Raw genomic sequence first — 27,305 nt, 5'->3', positions numbered from 1 at the left:
CACCCAACTCTCAGCCCCGCCCCTGCCCCTGCCCCTGCCCACTGGTCCCCGCCCCCAACACGCCCCTGCCCCACTAGTCCCCGCCCCCAGGCCCGCGCAGGTTTAAGACCACGCCCCTTCTGGCGACTAAGCCCCTCCCATGTACGGCTTCCGTCGCAAAGAGATGTACATAGAGATCGCTTATTGGCTGCTAGCAAATACTCCCTCTTCCCATTAGTTGATACCGTCCGGGTCGAAGTTCCACGGAAGATGCTTTTAGCTACTTGGGCTGAGGGTCACAGGCACGTGCACTTCCGTTTCCGGTGTGTCCTGCAGCCATGGCTACCGCCAAGGAGGTGAAATTTCTACTGACGTGCTGCAGATCGTGCCGCAGCTTTCGAGGACCCCAGTCCCGAGTAAGTGCATCCTTCCTCTGCTGGCAAAGAGCTGGGTTTCCAGAGCCATCCCTCGGAGGAGGAGCGACCTCGGCGATGCCTCCCGCAGCAAGCACCTGCACCCTTTCTGTTTCTTTCCGCGGTCTGCAGGCATTCGCTGCCCTTGTGCCCGGTGTGTCCCAGGTAGACAACAATTCCGATTTTCTGGGGAAGAAGCCCCATCGTAAGCATCCCGGCATCCTGCGTCTTCCGCACGTGCGGCTGCCGCAAGCACTGGCTAACGCCGCGCAGTTATTGCTTCTTGGTGAGAAACTGCGGGAAGGGGGGACCAAAGAGACAAAACGAGGCCAGCACGTAGTGATGGTTCTTTGCATCTGTGGCCACAGAGAAACCCGTCCGCGGTATAGAGAAGCAGGTGCAGGCACTCAGCAACTATCTCTGGAGCCGACACTTGCCCGTAGAGCCGGAGGAGTTGCAAAGACGCGCTGCGGATCTTGAGAAAAAATTCCTGGAAAACCAAGGTAGGATTTAAGACGAAAAGTAAACCAGATTGAAATGTCAGTGAGAAGTTAGGGGCAAGGAATAATTTAAATCGCTCAGATCAATGCTGTTGTTTCTTATTTGATGTAGTAACAGCAGTTGTTATCCGATGCCTATCGGAAGGTAGACTGGGCCAGAGGTTGCCCTTGGAGATTGGATAAAGGTCAGAGATTTCGATCTTTGGATTTTTTGTTTTCTTGATTTTTTTTTTTTCCTCTACCTCTTCAAGTCCGGAAGATTATGACTACATGTTGATTCAGGTAAAATAAAGGCCGTATGGGTGGCTGGCTAGTAAGTACTGAAACTCACTTCAGGAGTAGAAAATGATTACATTTCAGATTATTTTCAAGATTGTGAACTTAATATTGCAAATTTGCACCATATTCTTCTTGTATTCTCTGCATTTCCCACAATACCTGGTTCAGAGTAGCTGTCTTAGTGTTCTGTTGCTGTGAAGAGAGGCCATGACCATGGCAACTCTTATACAAGAAAGCATTTTAACTGGAGCTGGCTTACGGTTTCAGAGATTTAGTCTCTTGTCAGCATGGTGAGGAGCTTGACAGCATGCATTCAGACATGGGGCTGGAGAAGTAGCTGAGAGTTCAACATTCAGATCTGCAGCAACAGGAAGAGAGAGACTTTGGGCTTGGCATGGCCTTTTGAAACCTCAAAGCCTACCTCCAATGATACACTTCCTCCAAAAAGGCCACACCTCCTGATCCTTTCATAGTGCCATTCCCTGATGACCAAGCATTCAACTCAATGAACCGATGGGGCCCGTACTCAGTCAAACCACTGCAGTGGGTATTTGTAGAATTTTACTATGTGGTACTGAGCTCAACACATCATGAGACTTAGATTTTCAAGCCCCTTTCTATGGGAATATTGAAAGTGTCTCACTCCTAAGTGTAAGGGAAGTGAAAATGTCCATAAAAAATGCCCTTATTCTAGCTTTTAACTTTTTATCGTATGGGCAGGAGAGATGGCTCAGAGTAAAAGTCCTTGCCACCAAATCTGATGACCTTCTACCAAATGGTTGAAGGTAAGAGTTGACCCAGACCTAATCGCACACAATACATAAATGTAAAACTTTTTAAATTTTTATCAGACTTCTGTTTACGATGAAGCAAAACCTAGATAGGTTAAGTTGACTAAAGTTCTTATTAGAGGCAAGATACTGTCCGATACACTCTGGCTATGGTGGTGGTTTACTCTCTCCCGAGGTTTTCTCTGGGTCTGGCCTCTCTGAGCTTTGAGCACTTTCTCAGGTGGGAGTGGAGGAGGATTGGGTAGGCAGTGTACTGCACTGGATCTGACCAGTTCTCGCTGGTCCTCACCTCCAGCCCTTCTCACCCTAGACTCGACTCAGACAGAGGAAAAACTCCGCGGGGCAGTACTGCAGGCACTGCGCAGGACGACCTACCATTGGCAGAGACTCAGGTAAGGACTGGCAGGAAGGGTACAGAGAAGAAACGTTGAATCTGAGGAGCGCTGAGAGAATTAGTCACCTTGTGTTGGAGAGCGCACCCTGGACACTGTTCTGTATTGGAAAGTGAAACCCAAAAGAGTCCTTTCCAATTTTTTTCATTTCCTAAACTTTCTGGGGTCACTGTGGGGCTGAGTTTATTTTATTTTATTTTTGCAGCTATAATGAGGAACTGAGTCTGATATATATGGCAGCCAGATTGGACGGTGGCTTCGCAGCAGTTTTCAGGGCCTTCCATGAGGTGCAAGTCTCTCAGCTTCCCACCTGACCCTTTTATCATTGGTTTTATTATCTGTAAATTAGTCTTTTGTGATAGGAGTCCTTGGAATGTTATGAGCACATACATTGATTTATCCTATTTGTCCTTTAAAAAAATTCTGTGAGAAAGGTTTAGAATCACTGAGATGTTTCCCATCTCAAAGTATTTCTCTTGACTCTCCAGATCCAGGCTCGAACTCCGGAGTTCCAGCCACAAACGCTGATGGATTTTGGATGCGGCACTGGTTCTGTCGCCTGGTAAATAGCTTTCTTAACCCCTTAGCCATGTCTGTTCTAATTCCAGAGAGATTTCCTATGCCGCCTCAGTATCAAGAAACCGGGATACTAGAGAACAAGAAGGCTGCACGTAGAATGTTGCTGCCCTTGGATTAGGCAAGGCAGAAGACGATGTCTGTGTTAGAGTCCAAGAAGTAACCCATGAAAAAGGCTCCGTGCTTGGGTTCAAAGAGAAAGCAATTTAGTGTGCAGAGTAGATTTTACGTACCAGTCAAAATTTTTCTGTCTACAAGTCGGTTTTCGAATCATCTGCCTTTTATTTCAAAAGCTGTAAATGCACTAAGAAAATAACACTCTTAGTTTATCTGTTTGAATGTAGTGTCCTGATTCCCCAGGGGTGGGATGGAGAGCAGGTGGGTCTCTTGGAGGAATGTCTGTGTGTTTTAAAAGTTGGTGGTTTTCATCTTGCCATCTCAGGGCTGCTCACAGTACTTGGGGCCAGAGCCTCCGTGAATATGTGTGTGTGGACAGTTCAGCTGCCATGTTGGGTTTGGCTGAAAAGCTACTAAAAGGTGAGACCAAGCTCTAATCCAGGGATTTCCAAAAATCGGGGAAATTAGGAAAGTGTTTTATTGGGACATAGAGGAGAAAGCTATAAATTAAGATAATCTGGGCTCCTTCCATTATTATAGTGAAACACTGTTAGAGGCCTTCGTGGGACTCGGACTGGTTGGATGGGGTTAGTAGGCCACCTTGTTAATATTCCTTACAGGACTGCACCTCTGGGCGGGTGTTACCATCTGAGGCATGTCTCTTAGTTGAGTGTAAGCTTCTGGCTGTAAAGTTCATGTTCACTCTTAGCTGCCGCATCTTTCTTCCATAGGTGGTTCAGAATCAGGGAAGCCCTGTGTCCCAGGTGTCTTTTTCAGACAGTTTCTTCCTGTGTCACCCAAGGCAAGTAGCAAGCAGGCTCTTCTCGGATATAGTGTGGCAGATAGACAGCTATGGTTGCAGCCTTGAAATCCATCATTGTGTGTTGGAAGACAAAGAAGCAGTAGAGGAAATTTAAAACTAGGCATCCTGGTGCACACCTATAATCTCAGGACTTAGGAGCTGAGGCAGGAGGATTACCGTTAATTCGGGTCCAAGCTGGGTTACATAATGAGATATCTTGAGGTCAGGAGGATTTCGAGGCTAGGCATTTGTGGTGCTTTGGAGGTGTCAGGTCTGTTGCGTCCCGTGTCTGGGTCCTCAGGTCCAGTTTGATGTGGTCGTGTCGGCCTTCGCCCTCAGTGAACTGCCAAGCAAGGGTGATCGCATTGAGGTGGTTCAGAACTTGTGGCGTAAGACAAGCCATTTTCTGGTGAGTTGAAATCCTCTTGCCCTCGAGTTCTGTGGGTCTGTGCCTTGCCCTCTCATCATCACGTAGTATTTCTCTTTTATAGGTCTCTGTGCACTTCCCTGGGGTACCCATCTCCTTTTACACAGTGCCCTGACAGAGCTGCTGACCTTTGTTTCATGGGATTCAGAGTGCCTGCTTGTTGTCTCTGTCTGTAAGCAGGTGCTGGTGGAGAACGGAACAAAAGCTGGGCACCGTCTTCTCATGGATGCCAGGGACCTGGTCCTCCAGGTGAGGTTCCTCCGTCCTCCACCTTTCTGTCGTAAGTGACTGTTACTGCCCCTGGGAGCTGGTGACTGTCACACATTTGTAATGGTGACTCATGATAAGCAAAGTGGTTGGCCAATGAGAATTTCTAGGTCAAATCCAGCACAGCACCTGTTGCCCTGGGAGCTATGCATATTCATATCTGTGACAGCGTTCACACTGCAGGTTGCGGTTAAGTACCTCAGAGACAGGTGTTGCTCACTCCTCGGTCCTTTCAAAAACTACTTTGCTAACGACTCCTGATGGAAGTTGTTGCTGACGCCAGAACCTTGTCTCAGTGAAACCATGTGAGCTGATATAGAATCCTAAATTGAATTGTGTGCGAATGAGGGGTTTTTTTGAGTTGCTGATAGGAGAAGACAGTACCAAGTGCCAAGTCCCTGCCTTTCTGCTGTAGTGAAGACAGTTCAATGGTTGGCACATTAGAGCTGTGGCCGGCTTAACTTGACGAACTTGGCTTGTCGATATTAGAGTTATTTTGAGGAGCCCTGGGTTCTCCGAGTGCAGAGGTTGGATTTTGAAGGTGGAGCCCACAGGTTCAGCTGTATTTCCTTGATTGCAGGAAAAAGAGAAGTCCCCTTTGGACCTTCAACCTGGCTTTGTCTTTGCCCCAGTAAGTACCACTTCCTCCTGTTCTGTCTCATGGTCGAGAAGAGCAAGAGGGTGAAGCTCGGCCGTCCTCCTCGCCTTTGTCTTTCCTCTACCAATGATTGCCGCTGCTTTCCCCGCCCCTCGCTCCTGTGCGCCCTTCTTCCTGGCCCCATTGACACTTTATTATTTTTAATATGCTTTTAAAGTCTATTTTACGTTTCATTGTGTGTATGATATGGGTGCGTGTGTGCATGCTACAGCGTGCTCGTGGAGGTCAGAAGACAGCCTCCGCGAGTCTGTCCTCTCCTTCCCTGTGGGATTTAAGGATCCAGTGCGGGCCCTTGGGTTGTGCAGCGAGCACCTTGGCCAGGTGAGCCCTCTCCCCAGCCCTAACACCGTGGATGCGTCTTGTGTGTGTTCACAGTGTCCTCATGAGCGCCCTTGTCCTCAGCTGGCAGCCTCCAAGTCACTGGCCTGCAGCTTCTCCCAGGCTTACCATCCGATCCCCTTCAGCTGGGTGTGTGTTCTCGGAGTGCTGCAGGAGGAGGAATAGCCTGGGAGAACAGGAGAGGGGGGGGGAGGGGGGGGGAGAGGGAGGAGAGGTGGGAAGAGCTGGAGGATTTCTGGAATAACCTGGAGCTCTGTGTGATTTCTAGACTGTAAGAAAGGACTTCGGGCACAGAAGGGAGCTAAAAGGTTTGTTCCCTTTAGACAGCCCTTATATTCTTCTTTTAGAATAAGAAGCCGAAAGAGGAAACGTTCTCTATGGTAATCCTGGCCAGGGGCTCTCCGAAGGAGGCTACTCGCTGGCCCCGTATCACCCAGCCTGTCCTCAAACGGCCTCGCCACGTGCACTGTCACCTCTGTTGTCCAGACGGGCACATGCAGCATGCCGTGGTTACAGCCCGTCGGCATGGCAGGTATAGGAGATACAACCGGTTGGGGAAATGTAACAAGAACCGACAGCCCACGTTAATGCCTCTTTCCCGTGCCGTAGGGATCTGTATCGCTGTGCCCGAGTCAGCTCCTGGGGAGACCTTTTACCTGTGATTGCTCCGTCTTCATCTCCTCTGTCCCCGGCTGAAGAGCCCACCGAGAGTTGATAAGGATGTGTGACAAGTGTCTCCCTCCATCACCCCTGCCAAGGCCGAAGCTACCTGGTGTCCAGGAAGAGAGTGCTGGTACCCCTGTGCTTGTAGTTGTTTGAAATTTTCATAATAAATTTTTTAAGAACAGAGGTGGATTTTATGATTCTTTAAAGATACAGGGGGTAGTTGTCCTGGCCTATCTATGATGAAGGGAAAGCTGAGCTCTCTGTCAGTGAGACCTCTCTGCTTCTACCAGAGACACTTCCTTGAAAGATGGCTGGTTGGTGGGGAAGGACACCTCAGGCCCTGTGAGAACTGGCTCAGCAGGTCTCAGCCGGTGCTTATGTGGGCCTAGGAAGTGGGAACTAGCAGTTAGCTGACTCCTTTACCCCTGTCTCTCTGCCAAGGTAGCCTTCCCTGGAGTTTGCCTCCTGTTTCTCTCAAGGTCGGTCCCTTCAGAACTTAACCTTCCATCTCGACCCTTATCTAGATCTCATCAGAATGCTTCTGTTTATTTAGTTTGTTTCCTTTTTCCTGTTTCCTTTCTAGAACAACCCCAGTTCACAGCAGGAAATGTTAACAAACCCCCGAATCGGTCAGGAGGGTACCCACCAGGAGGGCAGGGGCACTCTCGCTCAGCAGAATTATGAGCAATAAAGGGGAAGTGGCAAGTTGGTACCGTCACAGGTTTGGATAAAAATCAAGGTGCTTGGATCTCTTGGCATTGATGGACAACTGGTGGACCATTGAGCGACCCGAGGTTCAGCACACCAAGCTTGTGCAGTGTCCTGTGTAACAAAAATGACAAGGTTAACCGTTGATAATTATGTGACTAGCACCAGGGACACGGCACAGCTTATCGTGGCCAAAAAAAGACAACGCTCTGCCTGGGCTTTTTGTGTTTGAAGTTTGTGGGTTTCTTTAAACTTTAGAGAAAGAGGAGTGTTTAAACTTTCATACCAGGAAAAAACAAGTGACGATTTCCCTGGTGGGGCTTCGTTACAGAAACAGCACAGTCAGAGTGCTGAGGGGTGGGGCACAGCGGCCCATGCCTAAATCAGAGGCAGGGGAGTCTCTGTGTTTATCAAGGCCAGCCTGGTCTATATAGTTCCAGGCTAGCCAGATCTACACAATGAGACTGTCTCAAAAAAAAAAGGGGGGGGGGCGACACTATATCTATTTTGTAACACTAGGAATCTCCACTCCCCTCTGGAGACTTCCAGGCCTGGAGCTATCTTTCTGGAATTAGAGGGAAGGGGAATCTCTTCACTCTCTAGTTCCCACAGAAGAGTGGCAGCCCTCTGCTCAGCCCCACCCCCTCTACCCTCAAGTGGCCCCAAATCCTCTCTGAAAGGGTTCAGTTCAAGTATCAGCACAGCAGCCTGGAAGACTTGGGGTAAGGCAGAGTATGGAAGGCTTAGATTAACTGTCCTGACTGCGGCAGGACCACATTGCCCCACACATAAATTAGCTGGGACGTAACTACCCTAGATTGTCCCATTTGAGGTTAGATCAACCCCAGACATGAACTAAGACTCCTCAGAGCTCTTGGATTAGTCACAGCATTGAAGAGAAGATTTCACGGAGGGAGCTACACCTGGCAGGGAGTCTGGAGTTTCTGGTTTGGAAGCTCAGGGAGGCGGGAGGCAGGGGAGGGGCCTCCAGTTAGTGGGAGGGCTGGTGACTGGAGCTGAGCCCCAGTCAGCTGTGTGGCCCAGGCCTGTGGAAGTCCAGACCGTCCAGGACAAAGGATATCAACAGTCTCCTGAATTCACGCAAGGGGACACTCCACTTGGGTCACCTCAACTGCTGCTCACTGCGTTTGTCATTCTGAGGTCTCTGCTGATCCTACGCCTCAAAGATGGAGGTACTGCTGGGAGTAAAAATTGGCTGCCTGCTTGCCCTTCTGGTTCTCACCCTGGGCTGTGGCCTCACTCCCATCTACTTCAAATGGTTCCAGATGGATGCAGCTACAGGTATAGCCCCACTCTGTCTCTGTCCCTTACACCAAGGCTTAACCCAGCCCTTCCCTGACATCTGGCTCGGGTTCTCACAGCCCCCAAAGACACTGGGTGCTCTCTGTTGCTCTTCATTCATTCCCATTCATCTCGTTGCTAACTGAAGAAATCACCTTTGCTTTCTTCTTAGGTCGTCACTACAGAGTTCTCAGCCTCCTGGGCTGCGTCTCTGCCGGGGTCTTTCTGGGAGCCGGGTTGATGCATATGACTGCTGAAGCCCTGGAGGGAATTGAATCAGAAATTGAGAAATTCATGGTGCAGGTGGGTAGCAGAGAAATCAAGTGACGGGGCTATGTGGCCAGAACGATCACCAGAGGCCGGGAGGAGAGCGGGAAGCAGCAGCGCCCAGAGCGTGTGGGTCAGCAGCTGTTGATAGAAGGGTGGACGGTGGTCAGGTTGGACTTCCAAGGAAAGCTTGATTCTGAAAGGGCGGGACAGGAGCCAGCGCTGCCCCAGACTCAGTCTAATTTCTGTTTCTGTCTCCCCAGAATAGTACAGGAAGTGAGGGAAATTCTTCTCATGATGCTGCTTCCAGTTCCGTAAGTATCTCTTAGCGCCTGTCTGGAGAGTGAAGAGAACCAGGGACTGTTCTTGCCCTTCTGGCTTGTGAGGAGTACCAGGAACCTCTTCTCAACCCAAATCATGGAAAGAAAGAAGGCGCCAACCTAACCCTTTGTGGGTGGGCCCTCAGAGAAAGCTCCTGCTTTACTCTGTCCGTCCTGCCCTGGACCCTCTAACACACTTCACGTTAGTTTCCGCTGTGGCCCCTCAGCCCCTCGGGGGTCTCTCACTCTGCATGCCTGCTCAGCCTCGTTCCCTCTCTTGTTCTGTGGCCGCATTTCCCAGTCGTCTTCTCTCTCCTGACCCGTGTCCACCCAGGGTACTGTCTCCATCCCTTCCTGACTCACGGGCGTCTTTCTGTTCCTAGGTGGAGTATCCCTATGGAGAGCTCGTCATCTCCCTGGGCTTTTTCTTCGTCTTCCTTTTGGAGTCGCTGGCACTGCAGTACTGCCATGGGGATGCTGGAAGATCCACCGTGCAGGAAGAGGAATGGGGAGGGACCCATGCCTTTGGATTCCACAAGCACCCGCCTGTGCCTTCACCCTCACAGGGTCCCCTGCGCGCCCTCATCCTCCTGCTCTCTCTGTCCTTTCACTCCGTGTTTGAAGGTCTAGCTGTGGGTCTGCAGACATCAGTGGCTGCTACTATACAGCTCTGTGTTGCCGTTCTGGCTCATAAGGGGCTCGTGGTGTTCAGTGTAGGCCTCCGGCTGCTGAAGATTGGCACCGGGACATGGTGGGCCGTGTTCTGCATACTGTCTTTTGCACTTATGTCTCCTGTGGGCCTAGCCCTAGGGATGACTGTGACTGGAGGGGCCTCAGGACCAGCGCAGGGATTAGCCCAGGCTGTACTAGAGGGAGTAGCAGCTGGCACATTCCTGTATGTCACCTTCCTAGAAATTTTGCCCCGGGAGCTGGCCTGTCCTGAGGCCCCTCTGGCCAAGTATGGCTGTGTGGCGGCTGGTTTTGCCTTCATGGCTCTTATTGCACTGTGGGCCTGAGAGATTCCTCACTGCTCTGATGGACCTATCTAGGATGGCTTCTCCTGAGGACACCCCTAAATGACTTTGGTCCTCATTTTTTCAGTGAGACTAAGCATTTACTAGGCACGGGCTCTCCCAGATTTTATATGTGTGAGACCCTGTTCTTGCTCAAGACTTAGAAAGGATGTTATGTCTGAGTGCCTATTTAACTGGAACATTGGTGTCAAGACCATCACTCCGGGGTTGCTATGATGTGTAATAAAATGCCCATTTTTCCCTCTCCCTTCAACCACGCTGTAATTCACATCTCTGATAGGGGAAAGGGAGTGTGGGTAGAACTGGGACCCGTAGTCACTTCAGTGGTCACAGTAGTCACTTCAGTGGTCACAGGCCGTTCCCCCCAGACATAGAAGGATCGCTAAAACTTCAACAGCCCTTTGTTCCCTTACCCCTGGGAGCATTTACAGGAGGAAGGGCGTCTAAACCAGAAACCAGGGGCTAGGTATTTTTCCTTCTAACTACCTCACCCGCTCTCAGTGCCTGCCTGCCATCCCCACCAAGTTCCTGTTTTCACACCGAGTCTTGTGTGGCCTCAGGGACACTCTTGCCATTCTCTGAGCTTCTCTCTTTCTGGCTGCCATAGGCTGAAGGATTAAAAGCCAGTGTTTGCAGAGGGGGACCGGCGCCAGATAAATACCTAGGGTGATTACTCTGCGCTGTAAGCACCTAGTGACTTTCCTTCTCCTGCCTGACCAGCTGCTACTAAGGACAGTGCCCACAGCAGCCAAAGCCTGGAATTGAGGAGGACAGGGTAACTGCTCCCTGCCCTCGCCTGGCATCTCACACTTGGTGAGGAGACGAGGAAGGAAAGATGTGCCTGGAAGCTCACTGGCCCTCCCCAGTTTGCCCCTCCTTGTGATTTTCAGTGCGATAGCCCAAATAGCCTTAACATGAACAAACTCTCCTGAATCCTTCTTGTCTAGTCTTTGTCTCCTTTCTGCCCTATTCCCCTCCTGAAAAAGTAAGACATCTAAATCCACAACCAGGGATCCATGAGAAAGCAAGAGGTGGGCAAAACCAGGAGAGGGGCAGAGGAGAGCTCCTCCCTGGAGCACTGTCCTGGTGTCCTCCCAGCAGTAGGTGCAGGGAGTGAGGTGCCCAGGAGAACCTGGTGTGTGCCAGTGCACTGGCCTCGGCAGGGAACACCTGCAGCGTGACAGGTGCTGTGCTACGGTTTGTACACAGATCACCTCACCGGCACAAGTCCAGCAGCGACATTATCCCTCTAGTAACCCGGGAAAACTGGCATTCAGAAAAGCTAAATAGTTGGATCTCTTAGCCAGTGGGGCCTCAAAACTCACTTTCCTATAACTGGATGAAAAGCTCCATATAGTCTTTCCTTCCTTGTGGATTTCCCCCCAAACAGCCATGTTCACCCTGTAAGTTAGAATCCCAGATCAGCTCAGAGAGTGTGCGGCATAATTGAGGAAGCTGAATGGAAGGGTGTTCAGTAAGGTGTGTGTGGGCAGGGTTCAGACAAAGCAAGGAATGTGCAAAGGACTGTACAATACCCTGGAGCTCAGTAATCAGCATGCTGTTAGTAGAAACTGGAAAGGACCGGCCCGGACAGCTGTGTCTTTGATCTACAGGGACCCAAGCCGGAAGGTGCTAAAATAAATTATTTTCTCGTTCTGATTTGTTATTGTCTTATTGAGTAAAACCAAACAGAATCCTGAGGCTAGAAATGGCTGGTACTGTTCTGGTCAAGCCACAGGAACACAGAGTCGTCCTGCACGTCTTCATGGCTTGCTATGTTTACATTGAAATGATCTTGCCAGAACTTTGGCAGGGTAAATCGAAAGAGCTGAGGTTGTATGGAAGCTAGAGAATTATCCCTATCACAGGAACGTGTCTACATGTGAAAGGAACTTGAAGGAGAAGCGTCCTGGCCCACTGTGGCTCTCCCAGTGTTTCCAGACCACTGGTGCCATCAGACATCTCAAGCTGCTGGTGAGTCGTGAGCTCTCTGTCCTCATCCCTCCCAGGAACTCCGGATTCCCCTTTGGCCTCTTCTCCAAAGCCACCAACATTTTCTTTCCTCCCCATATCTATTTCCGTCTTTCCCCCCAAACTCTTACCAACCAGGGCCAGACATGTGTTTAGTTGGAAGAATATTGTGTCAAGAGCAGACATAAAGCTAGAGGATGGCTCCATCTGGAGAACACCAGGGAGAGTGTCTGGACCAACAGAAGGACAGACTGCTTTCAGAAAGCACAAATGAAAACAGCACGGAATTGGAACTGGCATAAGAACCTCAGCAGAAAGAAGGTGGGCAGCTGCGGGCGGCTGGTGCAGCCTTAGGAAGGCCGGAACAGAGGATGACTAGAAACATGAGACCTCAAGAGGAGGAAAGAGGATCCAGGCTAGTGGGATAATCAGGAATGTGTGTGTGACAATTTTCACACCTTCCTGTGATGATGTAAAACAGAGGAAGTTTTCTCTGGGGCCACATAGGAGTGGCTATGGCCCAGAAAAGATTGAGGTTACCCCACATTCCATGTTCCACCATGATGACAGCTTTGTGGTTTGTAGTTGCTTTTGTTTGGATCAGTTGGTTGGTTTTTGTTTTTGTTTTGTTGGTTTGGTTTTTGTTTGTTTTGAGTCAGAGATTTTTCTACGCAGCTTTGCTAGCTTGGAACTCACCATATAGACCAGGCTGGCCTCAAACTCCAAGAGATCCACCTGCCTCTGCCCCCCAGGTACTGGGATTAAAGGGGTGCAAGATCATACCCAGCATTCATCATTTTTTTAATATAGTAGCAGGACAAAGTCATAAGTCAAAACTTCAAAGGCCTTGGATGCTATTTGATGACATTCTTAGTTTTCAGGGTTAAGGAAAGTTAGTGATCTATTAATTCATCCCAAAAGATTTTACCTGATAGTCAGAAAGGTATCGAGTCAGACCCAAAGGTGAATAATGAATAGCTATCTAGGGGGCTAAAGAGAGCCGAAGACACACTGTAATTAAGCACCAGACCTGCAACATTCCAACTTCTCCACAGTCACTTAAGTTCCCATCAGTTCATCAGCCTCGCAGAATGTTCAATGTGTGAACTTCTTTCCAGGAACTTCAGTTCACACTTGTCACTTTGTCCATCTCTCACAGTCACTCCCTGGTATATTTTGTATATACCTAGGGAGAAAACTCAAGAATTAGGCTTCCAACCCACCTCCTGCAGAGAGCCAGCTTTCTGTTTCTGCTACCAATGCGCTGTCTTTTGAAGTAACCTTTCTGGGAGCTTTCCTGCCTCTCCTTTGCTGTGAGGCTGGAGGATAGTTTTCCTTTGGTTTGGATGTTGCAGTCACAAGAAGGTAATTTGTGAAGAATGCAAAAGACCCAGAGTTGAGAGAGTCTACTGGAGCCGGGCAGGTCGTCAGCCAGGAATCCACGTTTGAAAGCTGTTTACTTGGTGTGCGTGAGGGCCTGGGTTTGATCCCCAGTACCCCAGAAAGAGAGGGGTGAGCTAAAGCCCAGACTCACTCTGCTGGGATAGCTCGTGCCTCCTGGTCCTTCCCTGAAGAAGCTGTGGAGTATCTTGTCTCCCTCACAACAGAGGATAGTCCCTTGTTCTTAGATACGATGAACAGCTGCCAGGACTTAGTGGGGTGGGATGTGTGTGGACACCGTCTAGTTCGCTAGCTGACCTCAGGGCAGCCCATTCCTGCTAGCAAAGGAAAGGCAAAATGGATTATGCCTCAGGGGCAGTCTGTGGGGATGCTTACAAAGTCCTGGCTGTAGAATACATTTTTGTTTTGTGTTCTTAGTGACTCTCCTTTGTCGTATGTCAAACACAGAGTATGCCCTACATTTCCTAGGGACTCATCATTAGAGTCTACCAGCAGAGAGATCTGGTTAAAAATAAGCTACATTGTTCTGGGCACCAGATTTCCTCACCAAACCCGTCTTTTCCAGTTATTCTTGCATCTCTTTTTAAAAAGTGATGCCTCGTACTCCAGTATTTCCCTGGCTATGTTTTTCTTCCCCTTGCCTACTGTAATGTCGCTGTTTTTCTGGTATAATTATAATTGCTTAAAGATGGGGATATGTTCTGAGAAACATACAGTAGATGATTTTTTTTCTTGTTTGTTTGTCATTGTGAAACTTTAGAGAATGCACTATACAAACCAAGAAAGCTCTGGAATCTGTAAGAGGATCTTACGGAACCAACATCACATATTAGATATATTGGGCTGACCAAAATGTCATTATGACGCTCACAACTGTTCCTTGAAAAATGTCTTTATGAGGTGTGTGTGTGTGTGTGTGTGTGTGTGTGTGTGTGTGTGTGTGTGTTAGTTTTGGTGGGTTTTTGTTGTTGTTGGTTTAGTTGGTTTTTCAAGACAGGATTTTTCTGTGTAGTCCTGGCTGTTCTGGAACTCACTCTGTAGACCAGGCTGGCCTCGAACTCAGATCTACCTCTGAGTGCTGGGATTAAAGGCATGCGCCACCGCCACCTCGCCAGGTTTTCTATATAAAACTGTGAGTCTCCTTTTCACTCTGTTCTTCTGATTCCTCGTTCTCACTGAGTAGTCTCTCACCTTACCTAAAGTCTGGAGAACACTTACATTCCTTGGGAATAAAACAAGATTCAGACAGGAATCCCAAATCTAAAGAGAGAGTAAGCTGGTACTTTATAACTCTGCTTCTGTCAAATTGTACTGCGCTCCCCTGAGCCTCTGAGTTCTTAGCATGCCTGGATTTCAGAACAGTCTTATATTCAACTATGAAGAACAATGGGGCTGTAATACATGGAAAGGGAGGGGCCAGGTAAAGTTACAGAGGACCTTGCCGACCACAGGGGGGCACTGTGTCTCCATGGGTGAACTGGAACATGGTGGGACAAAAATAGGGTCAATCTAGGACAGCAAAGCCTCCCACCTCCCCCCCCCCCCCCCCCCCCGTTCCTGCAGACCATTTTTCTCCTACCTTAGATTTCTGGAGGAGCAGAAACATCTGTAGTTGTATGCGAATACAGGTACACTTAAGTGAAATGTGTTCCCAGTTGTGAAAGTTACTCTGCTGACAGTATGACCTTTGTAGGCAGATACCAAGCAAAGATCTGTCTTCCCTTCCATAATACACAAGAGCAGCTATACCCGTAAAGGCTGGTGGAGGCCTTAGTTCTTCACCTTTTCCTCGTGTTTTGCTAATAGCCCAGTGATTATAGCCATGCTCTGTTTTTCTTCAGTGTGGCATTTCAGCGACCTTGGTTGTCTGACCCAACCTCCATCCAGCAGCCAACTCTGACCCGCTTTCTGACACTGGCCGACAACATCTAAATAGGATTAAGGGTTGGGCCATGGTTCAGTAGTAGAGCACTTGCCTAGCATGTACAAGGTCCTGGGTTCAATCCCCAGCCCAAGAAAGAAAAGGAAAAAAACATCAGCATCAAGGACATAAGCCTGTCTCAGTACCATGTCTAAATGTGAGCATTTGATGCCAAGTGGCTCAGTCTGCCAGTCAATGTCATTGAGAAAATGGTACAAGTGAGGTTTCCCTAAAGCAAACTTTAATAATCCCATAACTTTCTATCCACATTGTTCCTTCTGACACTTCTATAAGGTACTTTCTCATTTTTACTTGTTTGCGTGCGTTCGTGCGTGCGTGTGTGTGTGTGTGTGTGTGTGTGTGTGTATGTGTGTGGTGTGCTCCTAAGTGTTTAAGTATATGTATGCACACCCACACGTGAAGGCCAGAGGTGGACTTGGAGTGTGTTCATCCATCACTCTACACCTAATTTTTGGAGACTGGGTGTTGTCCAGCACAACCCTCTAAATCAAACAGCCGCCATCACCACGCCTGTTTGCAAAAGATCCTCATAGCTGGGCGTGTTGACACACGGGAAGGAAGCAGGACCACCGGACCCCCACCTGAGAATCCAGTCACTCCTCCCAACCATTTCTGCACCGATTCCACGAGGCCTTGGGGTCCCAGAGAGGAGCTACAGTATAGGGCCTGGAAGACTAAGAGGGAGCCCCATCTGAAGAGCAATGGGGAGTCATCGCCGATGCTGGCTGTGGACCTTCCAGTGTGCCTGCCTGCCGTAGGTCACCCACAGTCTCTAAGCTTAGTTGGTTTCCCAGGGTGAACTTTGGTTTGTCATTGGGGCCTCATAAGGAAGGGCTAGACTTTTGCTTAGTTCCAAACCCTCAGGAAGAAAATTCTCCCAACACTAGGTCCCAACTGAAACCCGTGCCCATTGATTGGCTAGACAGGCCAGGGAGTGAGCACCCAAGTGTCCTCCTGTCTCTGCCTCCCAGCACTGGGATTACGGGTGCACAATCAAACCCAGGCTTTCCCGTGTACCAGGGATCCGAACGCGGGTCTTCATGGTTGCCCAAGGACTTTACCTCCCAGCCCCTCCTCCTTTCAGCTCAAGAGCGCAAGAATCAACCTACAACAGCTACAAGACATCTGAATCTCCACTGGTCATTACTCATATTTGTTTAACAGGCTCTTGGAGAACGATGCATAGTTTAGCTACCAGATCCCCTGGATTCCACCAGTGAATAAAATCCTCAAAGGAAGTTCCCTTTTACTGTGTCTTTCTTGAGTCTTCCAAATGCCTAGTGCCCTTGGAGGCTAGAAGAGGGCGTTCGATCCCCTGAAACTAGAATTACGGATGGTTGTGAGCTGCCTTGTCGGTGCTGGGAATTGAACCCAGGTCCTCTGGAAGAGCAGCCAGTGCTCTTAACCACTGAGCCATCTCTCCAGTCCCCTCAGTCAGCTTTCTTAAAGAGCATGATATTGATGACATCTCTGAAGTCCTAGTCTTTCTCTTTAACGACCCACAAATAATAAGGACGTCTTCAACAGTCCCCTCTCCCAAACATAAAAATATTAATAGAAAGACCAGTATCGTTTTCTTGGATCCCATGGTCACATTGCGTGAAGTGTTTATGCTCCACAAGCCATCTCCCTGGTTATAGCACTTTAAAGGGGAGCAAGGAGAGGACAGGAAAGGGGCAAGCTGCAGGCATATTCAGACTGGGATTAATAACGGTGCTCAGTTTCCTCTACAGTTTTATTGTCACAGCAGAAGTCGTGGGAGACAGGAGGTCACGCTCTACACATAACAGTATGGTCGGCCCTTCGCACCCTTATGCCGAGCCCCAAGCAGTCTGACCTAAGCTCTCTCTCCCCTAGTCCCACTCTGACAGCTACCAAAGTTAGTGCAGTCAAATGGCCCAGGCCCCGCTCTACGGCCCCAGCTCCAATCCTTCCACCACGGTTCTTACTCACTGTCCGCCAATGCCCATTCGAGCTTTCCTTTCACATGCTGGACACTTCGGTCACATTTTAAGGACCACTGACCCACCAGCAGCCTCCCCCTTCCCCCCGAGAGACGTTCATGTAGGCCCATTGCCTTCAGAGGCCTGAAGAGTCAAGGCAAAGCCACTGTCAGCTTTGGGGGATGGAAGCGCCCCATCTACCACCCTTACACACACACACACACACACACACACACACACACACACACACACACACACCAACTCTCCTACCCTTGCAGATATGGGATGAGGGGAGGGAGCAATGGAGGCCCTGTGGCAGCTACAACCGCGAATTATTTCCTCACCTCCAGACACCTAGGTCAGGGAGAGAAGACACAAGACTTCTCAACACCAAAATGGGAGAGGGGATAATTTAGGGGGCCTGGATCTCTAAGAGATATTAGGACATCTCTCCTAGGAGATAAAGGAAATCACAGGTTAAAGGTCAAGATGAGGGTAGCAATTAAAGATCAAGGTCATCTCCCTGCATGATCTGCCCATTCTCCTTGCTTAGTCTGGCCCAATGCCCCGATACACCTCTCAGGTTAGTGCTGCAGGAGGTGAGGGCTGGGTCCCCACACCAGGGAGGGCCGTGAGGGTCATTCAACAGGAGACTTCCATGGTGTGCCCCGGGGGTCCAGAAGGGAGAGTCCCAGACTCGCTGCTCTGGGACAGGGTGCGGGAGCGGGACCGACCGCCATCAATGGACGCTGCGCTGGTCAGAGATGCTGTCCGAGACCGAGAGAGGCGAGTCATGCAGGATGAGGCCACTGTGGAAACAGAATGACAAGCCAGCCCTCAGCAATGCATGGGGAAGGGAGCTGGTAGCTTCAAGTGGGTGCCTAGGCGAAGATAAAAGTGATAACTGGGGCTAGAGAGTCAGCGAGCTTGACTTGTAAGAAAATGTGAGTCCAAGAGTCAACCTAAAATGGGTCTACCCTCATCGCGACCATCCTTTCCCTTCTTCACAGTAGTGTCTGTCCCAATACTCACTGTAGCCCATGCCTTGCAGGAAGTACTTGAAAGCCTCCGTCAGCTTGCCTGGCTGTGGGCATAAGACCAGGGGCGAGGGGAGTCAGGGAGGTATCGTTAGACACCATGAAAGCTCAAGGGCACAGCAGTGGCAAAGGGCACAGATCAGGGACACGAATAATTCACCCCATTTCCCCCATCCCATAGTTGGCAGGGTACTCACCTGAGTCAGCTGCGGCTGACCTCCAGAATCAGCCATCTGCTCAGGAAAGAGCCACCCAGAAAAGAAGGACACACAGACATATCAGATGACCCATGCAGAGGCAAAGGGGCTCTTTCCCACCGGCGTCCTCAGTTAGTCCCTTTGTTCTTTTCTTCGGTGACTCATCATGAGCCCTCAAGGCTTAGAGGCCGGAATTTAGAGTATGTATGGCCCTGGATAGGGGGCCAGGAGGCAAGCAAGGCTTGGAGCAGGACTACTAACCTTGAGGAACGAGGTCTGTGTGGGGTCCAGTTTTGAGTTACATTCCACCTGGAATAAGTAGGAGGCTGGGTGAATGAGCTCGCCCTCCCCACAGCCCTTGCCCTCCAAGGGACCCCGTTCTTTTCCCTTTTTCTCTGTCAGCCTCCCCCGCCCACCACCCGATTACTTCTTAATAGAAATAAAAACTCCTAAAGTTGCTCCTCCTGTCCCAGAGTTTGCCCCTTGGCAAGATCGGCTCCTGACCCCAACGTTCCCTCACTGCCCCGAAAGTCACTACTGACCACAGCATCTTCATGAGGGGCTTGGTCTCCTACCACCAGCATCACAGGGCACCTGGAGGCACGGGATCAGGGAGGAGGCAGTGAGTCCGGCCCCTCCTCCCCCACCACTCCCCAGAGGAGCAGCTGGAGAGATGTCCGGCTCCAAGGAGGAACCAGCCACCTTTCTCCAGCCGACTCGGCAAGAGGGTCCAAAGGGGAAGGCCCAAAGGGAGGCAACTCACTACACAGAACGGGGTCAGAGACAGCTAAGTTCTCTATAAAGGTTAAGGGGTGCTGCTACCCAGGGACAGGGCAAAGCTGTATCTACCAACGTCTTACTTGAGGGTCGTCTCACCACCTCGCTCGAAGTTCAGGTCTCGGCGGCTGGAGAGGGTTCAAAGAGACGCTGTTTTTGGCGGGCCATGCTGTCTATCTAGATAAGCTACCCCCTCCATAGGAAGCCATCTCCCTGTTTTTATAGTCAACTATGGCTGGTGAAAAGTGGATACCAGGGGCAGGGGTTGCAGCTTGGTGGTGGAGTACCTGCGTAACATCTATCCACAAGGCACCGGGTTTGATCCCCCTCAGCTAAAACGGGGGAGAGGAGACCACAGAAGCTGGCAGGCACATGCCAAAAGCACATCACCAATAATCACGGTAAGGAAGGGCACAAGAATGAGAGGTCCGGGGCTGGAGAGATGGCTCAGTGGTTAAGAGCACTGGCTGCCCTTCCAGAGGACCCAGGTTCAATTCCCAGCACCCACATGGCAGCTCACATCTGTCTGTAATTTAGTTCCAGGGAATCTGACACCCCCACACCAATCAATGCACATAAAATGATATGTAAAAAAAAAAAAAGTGCAAGATCCCCTTACTCCTGTGCTGCAGTTGCACACGGACCCCGCCTGCCCTGCACGCTGCACACGACCCTCTCTCCACCCCCATCTCTCCGTGTGCACACAGCCCGCTCACTTGTTGTAACTGTTCCAATACAGCTCAATGTTCTCCAGGTTAGGTGCATGTGTGATGATATTTCTGTACTTTTGTATCAACTCAGAATTTCCAGAAAGTTCTTCCTGAAGGGCAGAAGAGACGAAGTAGGGTTGGAAAAGAAAGCCAACCATGGCCGAAACTACCCTCACACCCCAGAGCCTAGCCCAGCTAAGGAAGCCACCCGCAAAGCATGCAGGTCCCTGCTGGTCACCCACCTCTACTTCTCTCGCCTTCCACAACCACTGACCTGGCTGAAAAGATGTCCAAGAATCATCTCCGGAATGGAAGAGGTGAGGCCTGTCAACTGCAGGGCAGGAGAACAAGTTCAGCATATTGTGGGGGAAGAGACCCGGGCAAAGCAACACAGCTTCATTTCTGTACCCCACTCTGCCCTCCCTCGAGGTCGAATCTGTCCGGTTACAGTGGCAGTGTCATCCCAGGGCAGTCCCCACCCTAGACGTCAGAACGAAGGCCCCTCCAAACCTTGTGGGCTGCCCAATCCATCCAGCCCTTGGCATTGGGATCAATGTTGATGAGAACAAGACCTTCAACTGTGTCCGGGTGGGTCAGCTAAGGGATAACAGGAAGGAGATCAGAAGCAGCCATTCCTTTGCCTCTGCCTCACTGAGCCCCACCCACCCCCACCCTCCACCCCCCTACCCCTACCCCCCCCCGACTCCTAAATGACATATACTCTCTACCCTGTTCCCTATTTCCTTCCAAAACGCTGGAATTCCAGGAATGTGGACCATGCCTACAATATTCTCTCCAACATGGGGTACCTCCACTCCCCAGTCTGGCAATTTTTGCTTCTTACAGCATATCGTGACAGAATGTAGGCTCCAGCTCCAACACCAACTCCAATTATTGTCGAGAAACTGTAGAAGGGAAATAAATGTAGGCGTCACAGGCTCTGGCAGCCAAAATCTGTCATAGCCCAATCTCTTCAAACTCCTCACCATCCTTCCTGAGGTCATAGCCACAAAAGAGGACAGCAAAAGCCCTTTCCCTTTGGGGAAGTAAAAAAGAAAGGCCCCACGAATGCCTGGTACTTAGTGTAGATCCCTAAAGTCTAGGCTCAGCTTCCTCTTGGAGAACTAGTGTCTTGAAAAGAACCACATCTCTTCCTAAACACACACACACACACACACACACACACACACACACACACAGCTTATTCATTCTCAACTCTCGGAAATGAGTTCAAACTTGTTCTCAGCCCTGATTCCACAGAGAAACAGGAGCTATGGATTTTAAAGCAAAATATGAAACAGGTGTGATGTTAGTGAACTGGAAGAATGGAGGAGACAGGCAAGGAAATAAACCAGAGTCACTGAGAACCAGGGTGCCCAGGAAAAGCTAAGCCAAGAAAAGATCCCAGGGGGCTGGAGAGATGGCTCAGTGGTTAAGAGCACTGCCTGCTCTTCCTGAGGTCCTGAGTTCAATTCCCAGCAACCACATGTTGGTTCACAACATCTGTAATGAGATCTGATACCCTCTTCTGGCCTGCAGACAGAACACTGTAAACATAATAAATAAATCTTTAAAAAAAAAAAAAAAATCCCAGGAATCAGGCTGGCAAGATGGCTTAGCAGTCAAGAGCACTTGGATGCTCCTGCAGAGGACCCAGACTGGACTTCCAGCTACTACATGGTAGCTCACAAGAATCTCTATCTTAAGTTCCAGGGGCTCCAATACTCTCTTCTGGCCCCTGTGGGCACCATGCATACATGTGGCAATGCATACATATAGGTAGGCAAACACTCATACACATAAAATAAAAATAAATAAATCTGAGAGAGAAAGAGAACACCCAGAAATCAGTATCTTCCTCTGCAGGCCAGAGGGCCCTTGTGAGTCTGATCTTCCATCTCCCTCTGTCTTACACACCGGGCTGCCGGTGGACAAATGTGACTAAGGAAGAACAGGAACAGGGACCAAGACAGGTCTATCTTGTTCCTCAGGGATGAGACACCTGGACCTCTTCTTGCCTAACTTCCAGATCAGAGAGAGAAGCTGCCCACCACCCTTCATCCTCTTTCTCTCGCTTAGTAGTGAGACTGCTCTGATAGTTCCAGTCAACATTCCGAGCCCACTGCCCTTCCTCCTAACGACCAAGGTGAAAAGCACGGAAGAGGAAGGATATACTGAGACCAAAGTTAGCCCAGGAACCATGGTGACCACATTCTAAGGGCTTCCTTAGGCTGAAAAGAAAACTGGCTTGAAGGACTCCCGGGGCCTCTCACTTTAAGTACTGAAGGATGCAAGGAATCATGTCTGCAAGCTGGTCCAGAGACGGGTACTGGTACCTAGAAAAGAGAGAAATGTTGAGGTTACCAAGCTGCCCTCATATGCCTCTTCCTTGGAGTAAGCTCCATATCCTCTGCCAGTGTCTTCTCTGCCTCCTCCAGAGTGCACTATACACTCCCTTTCACCCCCCCCCCACACACCCCTGCTTATGAAAAGGGGTAAGGAACTAATTCTTACCCCAAAGGGAACACAGGAGCCCCCTCTTCCATTCCAGGGGCATCCACATGAACCCGCACAAAGTTCTGGATGATCTCTTGCATATCCCCGAATTGAAACAGTGGCTGGAAGCAAGATTTATCTAAAGAGAATCCACATCCCCCCCACACACAACAAAATCAGAAGTGAAAAAGCATCCTCATGCCAGAGCCCATCCCCTCGCGTTGATGCCAGCTACAGCGGAGGAGAAATTCTCTCTGGTGTGTCACCGGGCTCCCTGGCTGGCCATACTGATGACCGCCCCCCGACACACTGGGTTTCCCCACTCCCCTGCCTCTTCCCAGAAAGAAGGAGAAGAAACGAAGGTCTTACAGTTGAGTCCTACATCATGGTAGGTGAATATCGCTGGGCGTTTGGGCTTAGGGGTGCCATACACGGTAAAGGTGACAGAGCCATAAGGTGTCTCCACAGAGTGAGTCTGTAAGAGAAAAGGTCACCATCAGGGAGAACATATACTGAAAATTTCCAAAAAGGGGGAGAGGCAGAAAGAAGAAGTGAAGAATTGGTTAAACACAGAATCGATGGGTTCTTAGGAAACCACGACAGTGGAACTGGGTTGGAGGGTAGAAAGTAATGGAAGACTGCAGATTAAGGAACTCAAAGGAGAGAAAAGGGGAAGAGAAAGGTGGGGAGTGGGGGCGGGGGAGTGTAAAGAGCCAGACTGGGACCCTCTCAATACTGGGGGAGAGAAGAGCTCACCCTCCCGCCCTGGCCCTCGCCCCAGTTACCTGTCCCTGGTCCAGGAGGATTCGGGCAGCTAACTCAGCCTCCTGGAGAGACACACACAGACACACACCACGGAGAATCACAAGTGGAGAGAGACACAACGAGGTGGGCAAAGAGAGACCAACAGAAACCAGACACAGAAGATGGACAGGAACGAGACAGGAGAGGATGGAGGTTAGTGACAAGCCAGGTCTGGGCTCCCGTTTACAATGTCTAGGACAAGAGACAACGACGGCAGGAGATGGATAAAGGAGGGACGGATGTGCGTTAGCCTGAGCGCCGTGGGCCTGGGGAAGCCGGAGGCTTACGGGGGATTCTCCAGAGTGTGGGACAGAGGCAGGGAAGTCAAAAGGTCACCATTAACCTTGGCAGTTTCAGGCGTTTGTCCTGGCAACAGTGGCTTCTCCTCGGTGATCTGCACCTCCTGCAGCTCTGCCATGGTGCCCTGGCAGGATTAAGAAAACCATAAACCAGCCAGACAGTGGTGGTGCACGCCTTTAATTCTACCACGTTTAGGAGGCAGGCAGAGCTCTGTGAGTTCAAGGCTAGCCTGAGCTATAGAATGGGTTTCAGGACAGCCAGGGCTAGAGAAAGAAACCCTGTCTCAAAAAATAAAAAAAGAAGAAGAAGAAAGAAAGAAAACAATAAGACTGGAAGGCTGCTCAACCTCACTCCTCTCTATACTCCCAGACCAGGTCAACACAGGGTGCAGACACAGAGGGCTTTTCTGGCTCCCCTCCCCCACTCCCAGGATAACCAGGAGGGCTGCAAAAGACGACAGAATCAGGAGAGCACAGCTCTTCAGACTGCCAGGCCCCACGGCTGCCCCTCCACCTCTAACACTCACACCCCGGGACGAGCCTCCCTCTTGAATATCCCACAACACCCTGTCCTATCCTGGAGGGAAACACTAGGGTGGGGAAGAAATGGGGCTCCAGTTTCTTAAGCTATATTTAGGGGACACCCCACACTCCCTGTCATAACTCACTGACTGGGCACACTGTAACTGTACCAAGGGATCGGGCGGTGAGCCCTCACAATTGACTATGACCTTCAACTATAGCTCCAATGTCAGCATCTCAAGAGGCTAAAAATGACCCAGGCAATGACCAACTGGAAGTACTCAACAGAGGGACACAGATATCCAATCCAACCAAAGTCTCCCTTCCTCTAGCGACTCAAAAGTCTCCCTTCCAAAGTACAGGATAAGGGGCGTACATCAACCCTGGAAGGTCTACAGGGCACGGGAGCACCTGTACAGACTTGCAAAGAAAGAAGCCGGCAGCTTGGGGGGTGGGTGGGGTCAATTTACTGAGCTCCTATTGGCTGGGCGCGGTGAGACTAGAGGTCAGGGTTCTTAGTCATGACTCTGGGGTCCGAGAAAACATAGGAATAAGGTGAATGACATGGGAGATAGATTGGGTCTTTTAGGGACATACCGACACAGCCAAGACCCAGACTCCCAGGGTCACTAACCCTAATCTCGACTGAGTCCAGAGAACACGTCCTCTCTAAGCTTCAATCAATACAAGCTGGAGAGGCATGCGGGGCAACACGAGCAGGTCCGCGCCGGTGACATGGCGACAGCATGACTGTGTCAGAACCTCTGGGTCCTACCCTCCTGCCACGACCATGTGACCTTGTCCGGTCGGTTACTACTCAGTTTTTGACAGCTCTCAGTTGATAAGTAGGTAGTACAGAATGACGCTTTCCTCCACCATTTAAAAACAAACAAGCTTCATGCCTTCATCTCTCTCTCCTCCACCCAGTCTAATTGGAGGTCTAGTGGAGAAAGCGGAGGGGGAATCGGGCGGTCCCGTAGCCTCCGGACTTCCCCGACTGCACATGCCAGCCGGGAAAGGATGGGTAGGACTTGTGACTGGCCGCTCCCAGAACCCGAAACCTGTCCCCATGAGTCCCCGGCGGCCGGTCCTCCTCCGGACCAACACCCTCGCACGGCCGACACGTAGGACCCGGGACACCATCTCCAGCGCGTCCCAAACACGTCCTGCACTTTGCAGCGCCTCCGCCTTGGTGCGCAGCAACGGAGCGCCTCTCTCGGGCCAGCCCCTTCCCCGGGGCCGCAGCCCGCAGCCCGGGGACCAAGGACCACAATGCCCACCCTCGGGGCCCGCGCCTTCCCAGCCCGGCGGCGCGCGTGCCCCTCCCCCTACCTGCTGCAGCCGCCGCGGTCGCTGCCACCTTCACTTGCCTTTGACTTAGGTCCGCCCTAAGCTTTGGTTCCCCGCAGACCCGCCCCGGGCCCGCCCCTGGGCCATCTCCCTGTAGATCCGCCCCGACCCCCATAAACACGCGAGGGTACCTCGCCCAGGCCGCTCGGGGAGGGGCGAGAGGGGGAGGCTAGGGAACACACTGCGGGGATGCTCGTAGGCTCTCCTCCGGTTGCTCCCCACAACCTCGAGCCGGGTGAAGTGGGTTGTGCGTGGGGACCCCATAAGCCTCCAAATGACCTCCACGCCCACCTCAGCGGCGCCCCCTACTGTGACCTGGCTCTGCCAGGCTCACTTTTGGCTCTCTTCCTAGCCCCCCAGATTGAGTGGCGGCGACGGATCGAGCCGGGAGGCCAAGCCAAGGTGCCCACGTCCCACGATTTCAGCTCCGCCCGCCCGGAAGCAGAGAGCTAGGTCAAGGAAGGGGGAGGTGGGCGAGGGCCATCGCTCAGACCCGGTCTCCGGGCAGGTAGGGGCAGTGGTGCCAGCGAGTCTGGGGACAGGGCGTCGAGGGCGCAGGAATTCCGAGCGCATGGGGTGCTGGTACCTCCTCAGTCGAGTCCCGCCGCCTGCTCTCCGGCCGCTCTGTGAGAAGTTGGACAACAAGCAGGGGCGGGCGGGGGGGTGTGGAAATGCTGGGGGCCGCTATAAATAGAGGGTGAACGAAGGAGGGGGAAGATGATGGCCAACGGCGACTCCCGGGTCAAGGCCCCAACGCGGGAGAGGGGAAGGGAGGGGCGTAGGGGAGGGGCCGGGGACCCCCCAAGGGCTCTGACTCCCGTGTAAACAGGCGCGGAGGCGGAGCTAACCCTGCAGGGGTGGAGTAAGGGTTTGGGGAGGACTCGATGTCCTGGGCTGAGACCCAAGAGACCCTGTGGCCGAGGCGCTAACCCCTCCCAGTCCAACCCCGAAAAGGAGGGCGAGATCTGCTCAGAAAGACTGAGCGGTAGTTCCTCGTGGCAGATGTCTCTCTCCTGAGTTACTGTCTCCTGGGCCGACTCTCGTGCCTAGGTGGGTTTACCATCCTATCCTAGACTTCCACAAGATTCACATCTGAGACAATCCTCCCTTGTGCTCTTTAAAGGAAGGCTTGCTGGAGTGGAATAGTTGACGGCTATGGAGACTGAAAGTTGTGTTGGGCAACCAGATTGAATTTCCCCACATGGCCTCGTTCTCGCACCCCTGCTCCCAGGATCAACCCTACCCCATCCCCCTTCAGCCTAGTTCCAGACTTGCCATTTCGGGGGCTGGGCGCCAGGCCAGTTGAAAACAATGTCCAATGGAACAGGAGCTGCCAACTGCAGCACCAGCACAGACTGCTCCCCCTAAGACCCCAAAATTGCCCTCCCCCTGCCTGGGAACTACCCTCACCACCCACAGCCCCCCTCCCCAAGGAACATCAATGCCCCTTTCATCCCCACTTGGCAGGGTCTGTTGGAAAGAAGGAAAGGCCAAGAGGGAGGAGGAGGAGACCTGGGTAGGCTCAAATCCAGCTTTCAAAAAAAAACACCCTAGACCTAAAGAGCTTCCTATATCCCCCAAATGGAGCCTCAAGTTTTCATCTGTTCTTTTCTCCTGCTCCCTTCGTTAAGTATTGCCCTAGAAACTGGCACAGAAACCCGGCACTAGCTTTCTGCCTAGCCCCAGCGTGCAGGTTTCATGCTCTCCCGGACAAGAGAATGCTGGAACGGAGATCAGAGCGCCAGATGCGTAAGATAAGAAATAACTGGACAGCCCTGGTGGCAGGTAGAGATCAGGAGAACCTGGACCCAGCACTTCAGCCTGCAGGTTTCTTTCACGTGTCTAACGTACTTGGAGAGGGGGAGGGATAGACTGGAAGGTTCCAGCATCTAAATTCGTCTCTGGGTCAGGATGACTCAGGGGGAACCTGATAAGGGGCAGACACAGGGGCTTGGGGAGGGCAGAAGGTGGGAAATTTCCACTGAGATCTGTTACTCCCTAGACCTAGGGGTCTCTAGG

The 27,305-nt window shown here is 51.1% G+C and overlaps 3 protein-coding genes across 8 annotated transcripts; 2 read left to right on the top strand and 1 right to left on the bottom strand.

The window, feature by feature from the left end:
* The first annotated feature begins 218 nt into the window (after positions 1 to 218).
* Positions 219 to 6,387, top strand: Mettl17 (methyltransferase like 17). 2 transcript variants are annotated; one of them, XM_028856086.2, is made up of 14 exons: positions 219 to 395; positions 525 to 678; positions 761 to 895; positions 2,273 to 2,354; positions 2,560 to 2,641; positions 2,843 to 2,916; positions 3,373 to 3,467; positions 3,779 to 3,849; positions 4,151 to 4,258; positions 4,457 to 4,525; positions 5,124 to 5,174; positions 5,577 to 5,669; positions 5,888 to 6,072; positions 6,150 to 6,387. In XM_028856086.2, the coding sequence occupies exons 1-14, from the start codon at positions 318 to 320 to the stop codon at positions 6,253 to 6,255; spliced, it is 1,383 nt and encodes a 460-aa protein (XP_028711919.1). In that variant the 5' UTR covers positions 219 to 317; the 3' UTR covers positions 6,256 to 6,387. The 2 variants fall into 2 exon arrangements, with proteins under 2 accessions (XP_028711919.1, XP_028711918.1); XM_028856085.2 differs by having other exon boundaries at positions 253 to 395; positions 4,454 to 4,525.
* A 96-nt stretch (positions 6,388 to 6,483) lies between these two features.
* On the top strand, positions 6,484 to 10,090 carry LOC114682244 (zinc transporter ZIP2-like). Its single transcript, XM_028856088.2, has 4 exons — positions 6,484 to 8,216; positions 8,389 to 8,519; positions 8,747 to 8,797; positions 9,187 to 10,090. Exons 1-4 carry the CDS (start codon positions 8,102 to 8,104, stop codon positions 9,817 to 9,819), a joined length of 930 nt encoding a protein of 309 aa, XP_028711921.1. The 5' UTR covers positions 6,484 to 8,101; the 3' UTR covers positions 9,820 to 10,090.
* A 6,775-nt stretch (positions 10,091 to 16,865) lies between these two features.
* On the bottom strand, positions 16,866 to 25,977 carry Ndrg2 (NDRG family member 2). 5 transcript variants are annotated; one of them, XM_028856075.2, is made up of 16 exons: positions 25,873 to 25,977; positions 23,459 to 23,539; positions 23,097 to 23,138; positions 22,681 to 22,786; positions 22,330 to 22,450; positions 22,089 to 22,151; positions 20,660 to 20,720; positions 20,326 to 20,412; positions 20,090 to 20,146; positions 19,822 to 19,925; positions 19,189 to 19,233; positions 18,871 to 18,922; positions 18,590 to 18,637; positions 18,329 to 18,364; positions 18,127 to 18,178; positions 16,866 to 17,903 (listed from the first exon to the last, which is right to left on the bottom strand). In XM_028856075.2, the coding sequence occupies exons 2-16, from the start codon at positions 23,531 to 23,533 to the stop codon at positions 17,737 to 17,739; spliced, it is 1,116 nt and encodes a 371-aa protein (XP_028711908.1). In that variant the 5' UTR covers positions 23,534 to 23,539; positions 25,873 to 25,977; the 3' UTR covers positions 16,866 to 17,736. The 5 variants fall into 5 exon arrangements, with proteins under 5 accessions (XP_028711908.1, XP_028711910.1, XP_028711909.1 ...); XM_028856077.2 differs by lacking the exon at positions 25,873 to 25,977 and adding an exon at positions 25,418 to 25,512; XM_028856076.2 differs by lacking the exon at positions 25,873 to 25,977 and adding an exon at positions 25,269 to 25,423.
* Between the last annotated feature and the right edge of the window lie 1,328 nt (positions 25,978 to 27,305).

Source organism: Peromyscus leucopus, chromosome 9 (genome assembly GCF_004664715.2).
Source record: "Peromyscus leucopus breed LL Stock chromosome 9, UCI_PerLeu_2.1, whole genome shotgun sequence".
Lineage (NCBI taxonomy): Eukaryota > Metazoa > Chordata > Mammalia > Rodentia > Cricetidae > Peromyscus > Peromyscus leucopus.
The sequence above is the reverse complement of the archived record's forward strand: the minus strand, read 5'-3'. Positions and strand labels throughout refer to the sequence as shown.

Coding starts and splice junctions, on each gene's coding strand:
- Ndrg2 (XM_028856075.2), bottom strand. CDS start 23,533: ATGGCAGAGCTGCAGGAGGTGCAGATCACCGAGGAGAAGCCACTGTTG. Junction 18,923..19,188: donor GGTGGTGAGACGACCCTCAA/GTAAGACGTTGG, acceptor CCGTGCCTCCAG/GTGCCCTGTGATGCTGGTGG. Junction 18,179..18,328: donor GTCAGCCGCAGCTGACTCAG/GTGAGTACCCTG, acceptor TTATGCCCACAG/CCAGGCAAGCTGACGGAGGC.
- LOC114682244 (XM_028856088.2), top strand. CDS start 8,102: ATGGAGGTACTGCTGGGAGTAAAAATTGGCTGCCTGCTTGCCCTTCTG. Junction 8,520..8,746: donor TTGAGAAATTCATGGTGCAG/GTGGGTAGCAGA, acceptor CTGTCTCCCCAG/AATAGTACAGGAAGTGAGGG. Junction 8,798..9,186: donor ATGATGCTGCTTCCAGTTCC/GTAAGTATCTCT, acceptor TTCTGTTCCTAG/GTGGAGTATCCCTATGGAGA.
- Mettl17 (XM_028856085.2), top strand. CDS start 318: ATGGCTACCGCCAAGGAGGTGAAATTTCTACTGACGTGCTGCAGATCG. Junction 396..524: donor TTCGAGGACCCCAGTCCCGA/GTAAGTGCATCC, acceptor CGCGGTCTGCAG/GCATTCGCTGCCCTTGTGCC. Junction 2,642..2,842: donor TTTTCAGGGCCTTCCATGAG/GTGCAAGTCTCT, acceptor TTGACTCTCCAG/ATCCAGGCTCGAACTCCGGA.